The sequence below is a fragment of the Anolis sagrei genome, chromosome 1 (assembly GCF_037176765.1).
Source record: "Anolis sagrei isolate rAnoSag1 chromosome 1, rAnoSag1.mat, whole genome shotgun sequence".
NCBI classification, from domain to species: Eukaryota; Metazoa; Chordata; class Lepidosauria; order Squamata; family Dactyloidae; genus Anolis; species Anolis sagrei.
The window spans coordinates 10,061,656-10,077,293 of NC_090021.1; the positions used below are offsets into that span (position 1 = coordinate 10,061,656).

The 15,638-nt window shown below is 42.8% G+C and overlaps 1 protein-coding gene across 1 annotated transcript in view; it reads left to right on the forward strand.

The window, feature by feature from the left end:
- BLK (BLK proto-oncogene, Src family tyrosine kinase) overlaps positions 1–15,269 on the forward strand; it is a 40,264-nt gene extending 24,995 nt beyond the window's left edge. The window contains exons 8-13 of the mRNA XM_067462736.1: positions 2,840–2,992; positions 4,750–4,929; positions 5,768–5,844; positions 10,600–10,750; positions 12,650–12,781; positions 14,831–15,269. Of these exons, the coding sequence (XP_067318837.1) occupies positions 2,840–2,992; positions 4,750–4,929; positions 5,768–5,844; positions 10,600–10,750; positions 12,650–12,781; positions 14,831–15,042 (905 nt within the window). The 3' untranslated portion in view covers positions 15,043–15,269. The remainder of the gene's footprint in view (positions 1–2,839; positions 2,993–4,749; positions 4,930–5,767; positions 5,845–10,599; positions 10,751–12,649; positions 12,782–14,830) is intronic.
- Positions 15,270–15,638: the final 369 nt, after the last annotated feature.

Consider the following 15,638-nt stretch of genomic DNA (forward strand, 5'->3'; position numbering starts at 1 on the left):
TTGTAGTTGCTGGGATTTATAGTTCACCTACAATCACAGAGCATTCTGAACCCCACCAACGCTAGAATTGGGCCAAACCTCCCACACAGAACCCCCATCACTACCAGAGTGGGCCACAGCAACGCGTGGCAGGGGACAGCTAGTCTAAATAAATTAAAATGTAATGTGTGTTTGTGGGATTAACGTAACTCAAAAACCACTGGACGAATTGACACCAAATTTGGTCACAAGACACCTATCAGGCCAATGAGTGATTATCTCTCATAAAAACACTGAAAAACACAGCAGAAGGGACTTAAAAAGCAAAAATAAATTTACAGTGCATGCACAAAACCACATATATACACATATACACAAATACATACACACACAAAACACATATACACAAACGGCCACAGCAACACGTGGCAGGGGACAGCTAGTTCAACGTAATTTGAATTGGTTGACGTTTCTAGACCATAACAACTATTTTCAAAGTAGGTATCACACATCTAAACAGGAAATGACTCTTTCAAACCAAGAAAAGATTTTTAAAATTGATAACACTATGTGATAACACATAGTGTTATCAGTTGAGATAGTGCGCAAGAAGTTGCTCGGTTGCTGGAGAGGATCCAAAGCAAGCTCTCTTGTGCAAAATACAGAAGTTCACTTGGCCAGACACTAGCAGTCAAGGAACGTGGAAATAGCAATGCTCATATATTTGGTCTACTTAAATAGAGGAAGTGGGCTATATTTTGCATTATTTTCAGTTACATGGCCATTACCACTCCATTCCAATCCCCTTGCATCATTATCATGCAGATATATATATATATAGGTAAAGGATTCCCCTCGACATTGAATCAAAAATATGCATTTGAAATTCTGATGCGATCTTAGGTAAAGATTTCTCCTTGACATTAAATCTCATCATGTCCGACTCTAAGAGGTGGTGCTCATCTCCATTTCTAAGCTGAAGAGCTGGCATTGTCCATAGATGCCTCCTAGGTCACATGGCCAGCATGACTGCATGGAGCACCGTTACCTTCCCGCCGGAGCAGTACCTATTAATCTACTCATATTTGCATATTTTCGAACTGCTAGGTTGGCAGAAGCAGAGGCTAACTATGGAAGCTCGCCCTGCTCTGTAGATTTGAACTGCTGACCTTTCAGTCAGCAAGTTCTGCAGCTCAGCAGTTTAACCTGCTGCGCCACCAAGACCCCAATAGATATATGTATGCCTACATGTTATATCCAGGACTTCTGAGGAGGTCTTGCTCTCAGTCTTGTCTTCATCACAAGCACGTTTGGTGGGAACGAGAGATAGGGCCTTCTCAGTGGTGGCCCCTCAGCTATGGAACATCCTCTCTAAGTATATCAGATTGGCTTTTTGAGCAGCATTTGCAAATACAGTGTAATAGACATAGGAAAATGGAATGGTTGATGACGTGACTGGACAATGTTTTAATAAGGAGACCCTAATGATATGTGTTTTTAATTGACTTTGCTATGGTTTTATATTCTCTGATTGTTTTTATGGTATTTAAATTGTATTTAATGGTCTTGGTACCAACTGTACACCACCCCAAGTCACCTGCGGGCTGAGAGGGACGGTATATAAATATAGTAAATAAATAAATAAATATATGTATGCTTTGATAGGATATTGGGCATCCTATGAAATCAATCAGCTGATGTTCGAATGCTGATAGATGGAAATGCAATAATATTAATGTGGAATTATTCAGACAAATGTACCTTCAAAACTGCACTCCAACAAAATAGGAAAAGTAAAAGGAATAGTGTTCCATGAAGGGAATAGTTGGGGACCTCCCATTTGCCACTTGAATTCCTTTCGTAACATTGCCTGGCCCTTTCCCTTGGATGCCTAAGCTGGATTTCCAAATGGTCAACTAAAGTTTTAAGTTACTGCAAAACTACATATCTGAATCTGATACAAAACCTGAGTTGGTAGAAGGGAATACTTCCTTCTCCAAGGACTTCATTTCAACCCCTGGCATTGTGTTGAGGATTCCTCATCTTTGGAAGAGGAAGGGGAGCAGGGAAGTGCTCAGGAATTGTAGGGAAAAGAAGAATCAGATGGTGAGGGTTTTGAAAGTGCCCACATGTTTAGAGAGACAAAAAGAGATAGAGCACAGATGCCATTCAGCCAGAATAGCTGCTAAAAACGCTGAGCTAATTGGGAGACACCCTAGCACCTCCTATGTGGGGAATTCAGAGCTATAAATCAGTAGCAGGAATAGTCAGCTTTTGGGGGTAACAACGACCCTGATACTGCTGTTTTCACTCCTATGAAATCTGCTTTGTGTCTGGTGCTAAGAACTTAGTTCATCATCCGTTGTCTAATGGAATACTGCTGTTTCTTTTGGGACTTCGTAAGAGACTTACATTTGTGTCTGGATTAATACTTCCTTGTTTCCTTTTGCATTTTTCAATTGCATTTGCTTATCCTTTGTGTTTGCTGAAGTAAAGCATTTTTCTTTTATGTTCAAAATAGTTTAAAAGCTGTTTTTGAAGGGCAACTCAGGACACATAGCTATCTATTCCTTTGGATTTGAAGGACTTTTGATCGAGAAAAGTAACTTCTAAAAGCCCTATTCTTTACCTCCTCTCCTTACAATCAGCCCTCCACATTTGCTGGAGTTAAGGGTATAGGAGTGAAAACAAATGTGAATTCAAAACAAGTAATTTTTCCAAGTGCCTCTGCTCTGGAATATACGTACAATTGCAAGCAAAAAGCAAGTAATAACAGTGGTATGTAGCAACCTGTGGAAACCAATCTCTTCTTTTCCTTCCCTATTGCAATCTCTTCTATCCCTTCCCAATGCTCACTCAGTTCAGCAAGGTGGTTTATGCCAGAGACTCAGAGAACCTTGCATCTCTCTGACTCCACAAAGCCCTTGGGCCACGGATGAATGGGAGATCCCTCGGTCAACCCTGAAGCTGATCAAGAAGTTGGGATCTGGCCAGTTTGGAGAGGTGTGGATGGGTAAGTGTTTCCCCACATACGTTTTCTATATCTACCGGGGTGTTAAAATCACTGAATGTCAAAGTTCTAGAATATCAATGCCATTTCAATTTTTTTCTGCCTAAGTGGAGTATCTTGCATTTGTCCCTGTTGAACTTCATTTTGTTAGTTTAGGCCCATCATCTCTCTAATCTGTTAAGATCATTTTGAATTCTGCTCCTCTCTACTGAGGTATTGGCTCTCCCTCCCTGGGCACCACAATTCAAGAGAGATATTGACAAGCTGGAATGTGTCCAGAGGAGGACGACTAAAATGATCACGGGTCTGGAGAACAAGCCCTATGAGGAGCGGCTTAAGGAGCTGGGCATGTTTAGCCTGAAGAGGAGAAGGCTGAGAGGAGATATGATAGCCATGTATAAATATGTGAGAGGAAGCCACAGGGAGGAGGGAGCAGGCTTGTTTTCTGCTTCCTTGGAGACTAGGACGCGGAACAATGGCTTCAAACTACAAGAGAGGAGATTTCATCTGAACATGAGGAAGAACTTCCTGACTGTGAGAGCCGTTCAGCAGTGGAACTCTCTGCCCCGGAGTGTGGTGGAGGCTCCTTCTTTGGAAGCTTTTAAACAGAGGCTGGATGGCCATCTGTCAGGGGTGATTTGAATGCAATATTCCTGCTTCTTGGCAGGGGGTTGGACTGGATGGCCCATGTGGTCTCTTCCAACTCTTTGATTCTATGATTCTATGATGTCATCTGCAAACTTGATGATCATGCCTTCTAACCCTTCATCTAAGTCAGTAATAAAGATGTTGAACAGCACCGGGATCAGGGCAGAACCCTGCGGCACTCCGCTGATCACATCTTTCCAGGACGAAGATCAGGCGTGGGCAAACTTCAGCCCTCCAGGTGTTTTGGACTTCAACTCCCACAATTCTTTACAGGTACTATCTGTTAGGAATTGTGGAAGTTGAAATCCAAAACACCTGGAGGAAAGAAACATATTCAAAGAGTGGAATATATTTGGAGGAAAGGATTTGTCCCACTCAATATCTCCTTTACATATCAAACTAAAAACCAGAGTGGACTTTGCATTCACAATCAGAGTGTGTGATGGACACTTTCCTAACATGTATGAGTACCCCATTCCCATGGCTGGTAAGAGATTATGGGATTTAGAATCATAGAATCAAAGAGTTGGAAGAGACCTCATGGGCCATCCAGTCCAACCCCATTCTGCCAAGAAGCAGTAATATTGCATTCAAATCACCCCTGACAGATGGCCATCCAGCCTCTGTTTAAAAGCTTCCAAAGAAGGAGCCTCCACCACACTCCGGGGCAGAGAGTTCCACTGCTGAATGGCTCTCACAGTCAGGAAGTTCTTCCTCATGTTCAGATGGAATCTCCTCTCTTGTAGTTTGAAGCCATTGTTCCATTGCGTCCTGGTCTCCAAGGAAGCAGAAAACAAGCTTGCTCCCTCCTCCCTGTGGCTTCCTCTCACATATTTATACATGGCTATCATATCTCCTCTCAGCCTTCTCCTCTTCAGGCTAAACATGCCCAGTTCCCTAAGCTGCTCCTCATAGGGCTTGTTCTCCAGACCCTTGATCATTTTAGTCGCCCTCCTCTGGACACATTCCAGCTTGTCAATATCTTGAATTGTGGTGCCCAGAATTGGACTTGTGTCAGCTGTCACTGAATGTCTTTAGGGCTATAGCTATCAAGATTTCAGAGAGCATCTACATTCAATTGGTGATGAATGCATGCTTCCATTTTCCGGCAGGATATTACAAGAATAATGTGAAGGTGGCCATCAAGACGCTGAAAGAAGGCAGCATGTCTCCTGATGCCTTCTTGGCCGAGGCCAACTTGATGAAGCGGCTTCGGCACAGCAAGCTGGTTCGACTGCATGCGGTGGTGACCGAGCAGCCCATTTATATCATCACAGAATACATGGCCAATGGTAAAACCCCAAATCTTCTATTTTAATGCTTCTGGTGGGTTTGTGTAAACTGCATTGAGAATGTGGAATTTCTGGGAGTTTATGTCTTCCTGTCTGAGAACTGGTTGCAGCAACGAAAAAGGTGAATTCCATTTATTGTTGCAAGTGTGGCTTATGGCACTACAAGTCTCACAAATGAAGGTTGTATGTATGCATATTTTCCGGGCTGTGAGCTAGCTGCATTAAATCACTACTGACTAAGAAGTCATGAGTTCGAAGCCATCCCGGGTCAGAGTGAGCTTCTGGCTATTCGTCTAGCTTGCTGTTGACCTATGCAGCTCGAAAGACAGTTGCATCTGTCAAGTAGGAAATTTAGGTACTGCTTATGTGGGGAGGCTAATTTAACTAATTTATGAAGTCATAAAAACCTTCCAGCAGCATGCAGAAGAATGAGGAAGTACTCCATCAAAGGGCTTGGTGTCACAATGGACGGTGAAGCGGCAGCCAGAATGTGGCCAGAATCAAGCTGGAATCCAGCTTACTCTCATGAAGCCAGAAAAAGCTTGGGCACAGTTGGAATGTTAAAATTGCCTCTGTGTCTCTCCCATATATGTTGTATGTCTAATGGCATTGAATGTTTGCCATGTATATGTGCATTGTATTCTGCCTTGAGTCCCCTGTGGGGTGAGAAGGGCGGAATATAAATACTGTAAACAAATAAACAAATAAATAAATAAATTTCCAAAGCAGTGTTCTCACCCTGAGATTCCTTCTCCTTTGATAGCTTTCAAAGAAAGTCCAAGCATTTTGGATAAAAGACGTTCAAACTTCCAACTTTTCTGTTTCTTTTCTCTTACAGGGAGTTTATTGGATTACTTGCAAACTGAAGAAGGAAAGAAACTGAATCTTCCCAGACTTATTGATATGGCTGCTCAGGTAGGCGACTTGACTGATATAAGTAAGTGGAGGGGAGGTTTTTATTTATTTATTTATTAAGTGTGAATTAAGCACAAGTTTTCTGTAAAACAAACATTTCAGAAGTTTCTACAGTGCAGAAGAGTGAAACAGCCATAAACAATAATTAAGTCAAAAGTCTTTGCTGGTGCATCTACTGTATACTGTAGAATGGATGCAGTTTGGCATCACTTTAACTGCCATGGCTCAATGGAATCCTGGGAGTGGTAGTTTGGCAAGATTAAAGAAATTCCCTGTCAAATAGTGCTTGTTCCTCACCAAACTACAACTCCAAGGATTCCCTAGCACTGACCCATGGCAGCCAAAATGAATCTCAGAATCATAGAGCTGGAAGAGAACCCATGGGCCATGCAGTCCAACCCCATTCTGCAGGAAAATCACATTCAAAGCACCCCCGACAGATGGCCATTCAGCTTCTGCTTAAAAGCCGCCAAAGAAGGAGCTTCCACCACACTCTGAGGCAGAGAGTTCCACTGCTGAACTGCTCTCACAGTTAGGAAGTTCTTCCTAATGTTCAGATAGAATCTCCTTTCCTGTAGTTTGAAGCCATTGTTCTCCACGGCAGCAGAAGACAAGCCTGCTCCTTCCTCCCTATGACTTCCCCTCACAGCTTGATCCATGGCCATCATCATGTCTCCTCTCAGCCTTCTTTTTTTCAGGCTAAACATCCCCAGCTCCTTAAGTCACTCCTCACAGGGCTTGTTCTCCAGACTCTTGATCTTTTTAGTCTCCTTTCTCTGGACACATTCCAGCTTGTCAACATCTCTCTTCAATTGCAGTGCCCAGAATTGGACACAGTGTGATTACAGGTATGGTCTGACCAAGGTGGAATAGAGGGATAGCATGACTTCTCTAGATCTAGACCAGCGTTTCTCAACCTGGGGGTTGGGACCCCTGCGCGGGTCACGAGGGGGGTGTCAGAGAGGTCGCCAAAGACCATCAGAAAACACAGCATCTGCTGTTGGTCATGGGGCTTTGTGTGGGAAGTTTGGCCCAATTCTAACATTGGTGGGGTTCAGAATGCTCTATGATTATAGGTGGACTATAACTCCCAGCAACCACAATTCCAAATGTCAAAGTCTATTTTCCCCAAACTCTATCAGTGTTCACATTTGGGCATATTGAGCATCTGTGCCAAGTTTGGTCTAAATCCACCATTGTTTGAGTCCACAATGCTCTCTGGATATAGGTGAACTACAACTCCAAAACTTAAGGTCAATGTCCACCAAGCCGTTCCAGTAATTTCCTATTGGTCATGGGATTCCTGTGTGCCAAGTTGGTTCACGAGGAGGATATCAGAGAAGTAGCCAAAGACAATCAGAAAACACAGTTATTTTCTGTTGGTTATGGGGGTTTGGTTCAGTTCCATCACTGGTGGAGTTCAGAGTGCTATTTGATTGTAGGTGAACTATAAATCCAAGTAACTACAACTCACAAATGACAAAATCAATTCCCCCCATCCCCATCAGTATTCAAATGTGGGCATATCAGGTATTTGTGCCAAATTTGGTCCAGTTAATGAAAATGCATCCTGCATATCAGATATTTACATTATGATTCATAACAGTAGCAGATACAGTTACAGATATGCCCTTATAATGCACCTTTAATCAATGCAGTTTGATACCACTTTAATCATTCTCACTCAATACCACGTGATCCTGGGAATTGTAATTCACTGGGCACCAGCAGTCAGGATTTGGTAGCATTGAGGCATATCAAACTGCATTAAGTTGAAGGTACATAACAACAGTTTAATTTAATTTAGGCTAAGCGTTCCAAACATGGATATGCCACTATTGAGGATAAATGGTACCTAAGGTATTTTTTTGTTTTGCCTCAAGCAGATAAGAGTTCTTTCTCCCACCCTGGACATTAGGCAAGTGAGGTTTATATATCTGTGGAATAGTTTCCAACAGACCTCACAACCTCTGAGGATGCCTGTCATAGATGTGGGTGAAATGTCAGGAGATAATGCTTCTGGGACATGGCCATACAGCCCAGAAAACTCACAGCAACCCAGTATTTATTTATCGTGTCATCAGCAACCAGACATTTGTATTACATTTTTAACAAAAACAAACAAACAAACAGACAGACAAAACACAAAGTTTGCAAGCTTAGTTGGTTAAATGTCCTTTGACTATTTTATTTATCGTGTCATCAGCAACCATTGTATTACAATTCTAACAGAGCAAAACAAACACAGAGATTAAAAAGAAAAAGAAAAGAAAAAAGAAAGAAAAAAAACAACACAGATTTTGTAAATTTGGTATTTGGTTAAATGTCCTTTGACTAGTATCTGGCCACTTGGAGTGCCTCTGGGGTTGCCGCAAGAAGGTCCTCCATTGTGCATGTAGCAGGGCTCAGGTTGCATTGCAGCAGGTGGTCAATGGTTTGCTCTTCTCCACACTCGCATGTCGTGGATTCCACTTTGTAGCCCCATTTCTGAAGGTTGGCTCTGCGTCTCGTGGTGCCAGAGCGCAGTCTGTTCAGCGCCTTCCAAGTCGCCCAGTCCTCTGTGTGCCCAGGGGGGAGTCTCTCATTTGGTATCAGCCATTGGTTGAGGTTCTGGGTTTGAGCCTGCCACTTTTGGACTCCTGCTTGCTGGGGTGTTCCAGCGAGTGTTTCTGTAGATCTTAGAAAACTATTTCTTGATTTAAGTCATTGACGTGCTGGCTGATATCCAAACAAGGAATAGGCTGGAGATGTCACTGCCTTGGTCCTTTTACTATTAGTTGCTACTTCCCGGCGGATGTCAGGTGGTGCAATACCGGCTAAACAGTGTAATTTCTTCAGTGGTGTAGGGCGCAAACACCCCGTGATAATGCGGCATGTCTCATTAAGAGCCATATCTACTGTTTTAGTGTGGTGAGATGTGTTCCACACTGGGCATGCATACTCAGCAGCAGAGTAGCATAGCGCAAGGGCAGATGTCTTCACTGTGTCTGGTTGTGATCCCCAGGTTGTGCCAGTCAGCTTTCATATGATATTGTTTCTAGCACCCACTTTCTGCTTGATGTTCAGGCAGTGCTTCTTGTAGGTCAGAGCAACCCAGTGATTCTGACCATGAAAGCCTTCGACAACACTTTGGAGAAACTTTTGCATTAAGAGTGCATCTAAACCATAGAATTAATGCCATTTGACACCACTTTAACTGCCCTGGCTCAATGGTATGGAATCCTGGGATTGGTAGTTTAGTGAGGCACCACTACTCTCTCTATATGTGCACAATGGTGCTTTTTTCAGAGTACCATAAATACAGTGTGTTCTGACCTCAGAAGCTCAGTCCGCTGTGAAATGCGGTGTTACTTTTGCGCATGATGCTGTCGTAGAAACATGTTTTGCTGACCCTCTGAGATACAAACTTTGAGGCAAAGGGTAAAAATAGAGAGTGATTGGTGTGTTTTTCATCCTGTGGTCGCCCCATCAAGTGCATCTGACTCGAGGCGCATGAGCTCAATGCAAACCGGCGATCGCTTTGATATCAGGACAGGAAACGACACCCCTGGTTTCTCTCTTTTTCCATTAGAGTGAGTAATCTTCACACCAGATGGAAAGTTTGTTGTCATATCCTCTTTGAAAACCACATGAAAGTGACAAGGTGGAAAAAACAACAACCAAAATCTCGTTCTGGAGTGGAAAATTCTCAGACCCCTTTAGTTTGGGTGGAGCAAAAAGAACATGAATCTTTCCATCTATGGGGTGTCCAAGGGTGCATCCACACTGCAGAATGAATGCAGTTGGACACCAAAATAGCTGCAATAGATATGCTATGGAATTCTTTATAATTTTACAATGTCTTTACCCTTCAATGTATTGTCGAAGGCTTTCATAGCCAGAATCACTGGGTTGTTGTAGGTTTTTCAGGCAGTATGGCCATGTTCTAGAAGCATTCTCTCCTGACGTTTCACCTGCATCTATGGCAGGCATCCTCAGAGGTTGTGAGGTCTGTTGGAAACTTGGGTTTATATATCTGTGGAAAGTCCAAGGCAGGAGAAAGAACTCTTTGTCTGTTGGAGTGAGATATGAATGTTTCAATTGGCCACCTTGATTAGCATTTGATGGCCTGACTGTTTTTAGGTGTGCCTTCTTACTGCCTGGGGGGATCCTTTGTTGAGAGGTGATTAGCTGTTCCTGACTGTTTCTTCTCTGAAGTTCCCCTGTGTTTGAGTTTTGTTCTTTATTTACTGTTATAATTTTAGAGTTTTAGTTATAAGTCTAGTTATAACCCTAAAATCCGGACTACATGGCCAGTCCAGCAGAGTTGATGGCGCAGGACCATCATTTCAATGCTTCAGTCCTGGTGGTCTTTGCTTCTTCCAGCACGCTGACATTTGTCTGTTCATCTTCCCAAAAGATTTGCAGGATTTTTTGGAGGCAATGCTGATGGAATTGTTCTAGGAGTTGCATGTGACGTCTCTAGATAGTCCACGTCTCGCAGGCATATAGCAGGGTTGGGAGGACAATAGCTTTATAGACAAGCACCTTGGTATCCCCTACGGATAAGTCTACACTGCCATATAATCCAGTTCAAAGCAGATGAAGGCAAAGCCTAGAAGACCCATGATAGTTTGCCTTAGGATCACCATAAGTCAGAGGCATGCAAAATAACAACTATCCATCCCAGGCAAAACTGCAGAAGCATCCTTCCACTGGTAAGCAATACCTTCGCTCATTCCATGCTGTTAAATTACTTGTCCTCCTTTCTCCTAGGTTGCGGAAGGGATGGCGTACATTGAGAGAATGAACTCCATCCACAGAGACCTCAGGGCTGCCAACATTTTGGTCTCGGAGACGCTTTGCTGCAAAGTCGCAGACTTCGGCCTGGCTAGGATCATAGAGGATGAATACTTTGCACAAGAAGGTCAGGACAGCCTTTAGGGCTTTGCAGTAAATCAGAGATTATTGGTCATACTTTCATGGGACAACCTTCAAGGGTTGGCATAATGTGCATCTACACTGACAATGAGTGCAGTTTGACGCCACTTTGAACTGCCATGGCTCAATGCTATGGAATTATGGGAGTTGCAGTTTGTTGAGGCACCATTAATCTTTGTCAGAGAAGGCTAAATGTCACCGTAATTCAATAGCATTGCACCATGGCAGCTAAAGTGATGACAGACTGCATTAATTCTACAGAGAAGATGCACCCTTAGATGTATTCTGTCTCTCTCTATAAAATAGCACATCAAACGATAGGTTGAATTCGTCTTGTCTGAGATGCTTGGGACCTGAAGTGTTTTGGATTTTGGAGGTGCATATGTGTGTGTGTGTGTATGTGTGTGTGTGTGTATGTGTGTGTGTATATATATGTGTGTGTGTGTGTGTGTGAGAGAGAGAATGTAATGTTCGTTTGTGGGATTAACATAATTCAAAGACCACTGGACGGATTGATACCAAATTTGGACAAATTTGGATAGTACACCTATCAGGCCAACAAGTGACCATCACTCATAAAAACACTGGAAAATATAATAGAAGAGACTTAAAAAGCCAAAAAAATATACTTTACAACACATGCGCAAAACCACATATGTACATAAACACACATATATACACATATACACAAATATATACAGAAATATATACACACATATATGCACACACAAAACACACATATACAGAATGGGTGAAGGAAGGAAGGAAGGAGAGAAAGAGGGAAAGAAGGAGAGAAGGAAAGAAAGAAAGGTAGAGAAGGAAGAAAGGAGAGAAGGAAATTAAAAAGTGAAAGAGGGAAGGAAGGAGAGAAGGAACGAAAGAGAGAAAGAGGGAAGGAAGGAAGGAGATAAGGAAGGATGGAACCAAAGAGCAAAGGAAGTGAGAAAAGAAGCAGATAGAGAAGGGAGAAAAAAGAAGGGAAAGAAAAAGAGGGAAGGAAGGAAGGAAGGAAAGAAAGAAAGAGAGAGAGAAAGAGGGAGGGAAGGTTGGCTACAGCATGGCGGGTACAGTTAGATACATATATACACAAATATATACACACACATATACACATAAAAAATACATATACACAGACTGGGCCACAGCAACACATGGCAGGGGACAGCTTATATGTGTGTGTGTGTAGAGAGAGAGGGGGGGATTATGGAATATGTTCCTCTTTCTGTATCAGTGGATTCCATATTTCCAAGCTGTGAATGATTGAATCCGTGCAAACAGAGGGCTGACATTGAAGCACAAAACCACAAAGGTGTCACTCTCTCAGCCACTCTTTTAGGCAGTTTTTAAGAATTTTAAAGTATTTTGGGTTTTGTAATTCTAGATCAGGAATCCGCAGCCTATACAATAAAAACTGGAAAAAATGTGGCAATAAAACCCATTACAAACAATTATTTGGAAATAGGAGTGATGGGTATTATTGAGAGTTAGGAGAATGCCATGCAATCATACATATCTTGTTAGACCAAGCAGAAAGACTTGGCAGGCTTATAAAAACAGTTCTCCTCTGAAGCCTAAAGACTTGATATATATTTCCAAAGACTGAACTCATAGAATCATAGAATCAAAGAGTTGGAAGAGACCTCATGGGCCATCCAGTCCAACCCCATTCTGCCAAGAAGCATGAATATTGCATTCAAATCACCCCTGACAGATGGCCATCCAGCCTCTGTTTAAAAGCTTCCAAAGAAGGAGCCTCCACCACACTCTGGGGCAGAGAGTTCCACTGCTGAACGGCTCTCACAGTCAGGAAGTTCTTCCTCATGTTGATCAGGAACTCCTCTGGAAATTCCAGTGCAAACTTCTCATTCTGTTCTATTCCCAACAGGTACCAAATTTCCTATCAAGTGGACAGCTCCGGAAGCCATTAACTATGGAGTTTTCACCATCAAATCTGACGTCTGGTCTTTCGGGGTTCTTCTAACAGAAATCATCACTTACGGAAGGTGTCCATATGCAGGTACAATATCTAGATAAGCTTTTAGGGGCCATGTGTTCCCCTCAAGCCACTTGTCCACTTATGGAATTCTTAGGGTTTTCTGGGAGGTGATGTTGCCATTTCCATCCTCTGAAATATAGCTTCCAGCCCTTGTTATCCATCTTTGGAGAGATTTCACCTGTACAACAGCTGAAATCTCCACTTTTTTGCTGATGAAGGCCACCAAACATGGATGGTTTGGTAGTTAGCTTTGTTTTTAACTGGTTTTAATTGTACAAATGGCTTGATGATATTTTCGACTTTGGAATGTGGTATCTTTTTAACTATGCTTCTTATAATGGTTGAATCTCATGTGTTGACAATTATGACGATGATACTCTATGGGACATTTTCCCCCAATCCATATGTCCATTGATTGTCTAAAGTCTGCTTGAAAAGTATCTTCAAAATAGGAGAATCCAGTACCTTTTGAGGCAGTCTATTCCACTACTATTGTTTAGGTGGACTCTCACAATTTGAATTCATCCATGTTGATTTTAGACTCTAGAGCAGTGGTTCTCAACCTTCCTATTGCCACGACCCCTTAGTAGAGTTCCTCATGTTGTGGTGACCCCCAACCATAAAATCATTTTCATTGCTACTTCATAACTGTCATTTTGCTACTGATATGAATTGTAATGTAAATATCTGATGTATTTTCATTTACTGGACCAAATTTGGCACAAATACTCAATACACCCACGTTTGAAATACTGGTGGGGTTGGGGAGGGGATTGATTTTGTCATTTGGGAGTTGTAGTTGCTGGGATTTATAGTTCACCTACAATCAAAGAACTCCACCAACAATGGAATTGAACCTGTCTTGGCGCACAGAACTCCCATGACCAACAGAAAATTCTGGAAGGGTTTGGTGGGCATTGACCTTGAGTTTGGGAATTGTGGTTCACCTCCATCCAGAGAGCACTGTGGACTCAAACAAGGATGGATCTGGACCAAACTTGGCACAGATACTGAATATGCCCAAATGTGGACACTGGTGGAGTTTGGGGAAAATAGACCTTGACATTTGGGAGTTGCACTTGTTGGGATTTATAGTTTGCCTACAATCAAAGAGCATTCTGAACCCCACCAGTGACAAAATTGGGCCAAACTTTCCACAAAGAACCCCCATACCTTGAAGGAACTCACTGACACGAGCCTCCCTCCCACCTTGCATGCTCTCCCTCGCCCGCATATGTGCACCACCCTGACATGTGCCGAGCATGCCTGCTCTCCCCTCCCCCACTTGGAGTCTCAGAAACAGCCCCCCCCCCCCAGGCTGAGAGATTTGATGAAAGGCCAGCCAATTGCAGTGGAGGAGAGCTTTTGGTGAGAGGATTTGCCGTCTGTTTCCAAAAAGGAAGAGAAGGACAGGCAGAGAGATCTGCAGCCTTCTCTGCCAATGGGGTTCCTGAGACCATCAGAAATGTATGTTTTCTGATGGTCTTTGGTGACCCCTCTGAACCCCCCTCCTGACCCCCCCCCCCCCGGGGTCCCAACCCCCAGGTTGAGAAACACTGGTCTAAAGTCTGCTTGAAAAGTATCTTCAAAAAAGGAGAATCCACTACCTTTTGAGGCAGTCTATTCCACTACTATTGTTTAGGTGGACTTTCACAATTTGATTTTAGACTCTAGAGCAAGAGAAAACAAGCTTGCTCCATCTTCTCTTCAGGTATTTAAAGATGACCATCATGTATGTCGAAGGCTTTCATAGCTGAAATCACTGGGTTGCTGTGAGTTTTAGGGGCTGTATGGCTATGGATGCTTGCCACAGATGTAGGTGAAATGTTAGAAGAGAATGCTGCTGGAACATGACCATGCAGCCCCAAAAACTCACAGGAACCCAGTGACCATCATCATCCCTCATAACTTTGTCTTCTCCAAGCAACACATCCCCAACTACTTTAAGCCGTCCCACATAGGACATTGATAGTATCCTGGTTGTCCTCCTCTGGACACATTTCCAAGTTGTCTAGGTTCTTCTTGAACTCTGAAGTCCATAGGTCCTAAGCTTTTCTTTCTCTTCCACAGCGATGACCAATCCTGAGGTTATCCAAAAGCTAGAACAGGGCTATCGGATGCCGTGCCCGGACTCTTGTCCACCTGAACTCTATGCCATGATGCTGAAATGCTGGAAGGACAAGGCAGAAGAACGGCCCACCTTTGAGTACCTCCAGTCTACCCTCGAAGACTTTTACACGTCCACAGAAATGCAATACCAACCAGAGCCTGTGGTTTCCTGACCATTGATTGGTGGAGGAAAGGCGAGATCCTGAAAAAGAAAATCAGAGAACACTAGTGGGAGGGATGCATGAGGTTTATTATGAATTGGACATTGCTGGGTCTTTGGGCATCTCTCTCTTTTTCAATGTTATCTCAGTGTCACTCTCCTTTATGTCCCACCATTCGGAAGTATGTGAACCGAGCTGGTCCCTGGAGTCACAAAACAAGATGTTTCCTGAAGAAGTGAGTTAAAAAATGGAAAACAAATTGATTCAATAAATAATTTAAATTGTCAAGTCTGGATCAATCAAGTAAACAAGTAGGAGGATTAACAGTCAGGCCTTTCTCCATGTTCACAGTCCATTGTCCCCATGTTGTGCAATAATAATAATAATAATAATAATAATAATAATAATAATAATAATAATAATGTAGGCTCTGCAAGGAAGCAGATGAAACAATAGATCACATCCTGAGCTGCTGCAAGAAGATCGCGCAGACAGACTACAAGCAGAGGCATAACACCATTGCTCAGATTATTCATTGGAACTTGTGCCACAAATACCATTGGCCTGTGACAAAGAAATGGTGGGATCACAAGCCAGAAAAAGTTACA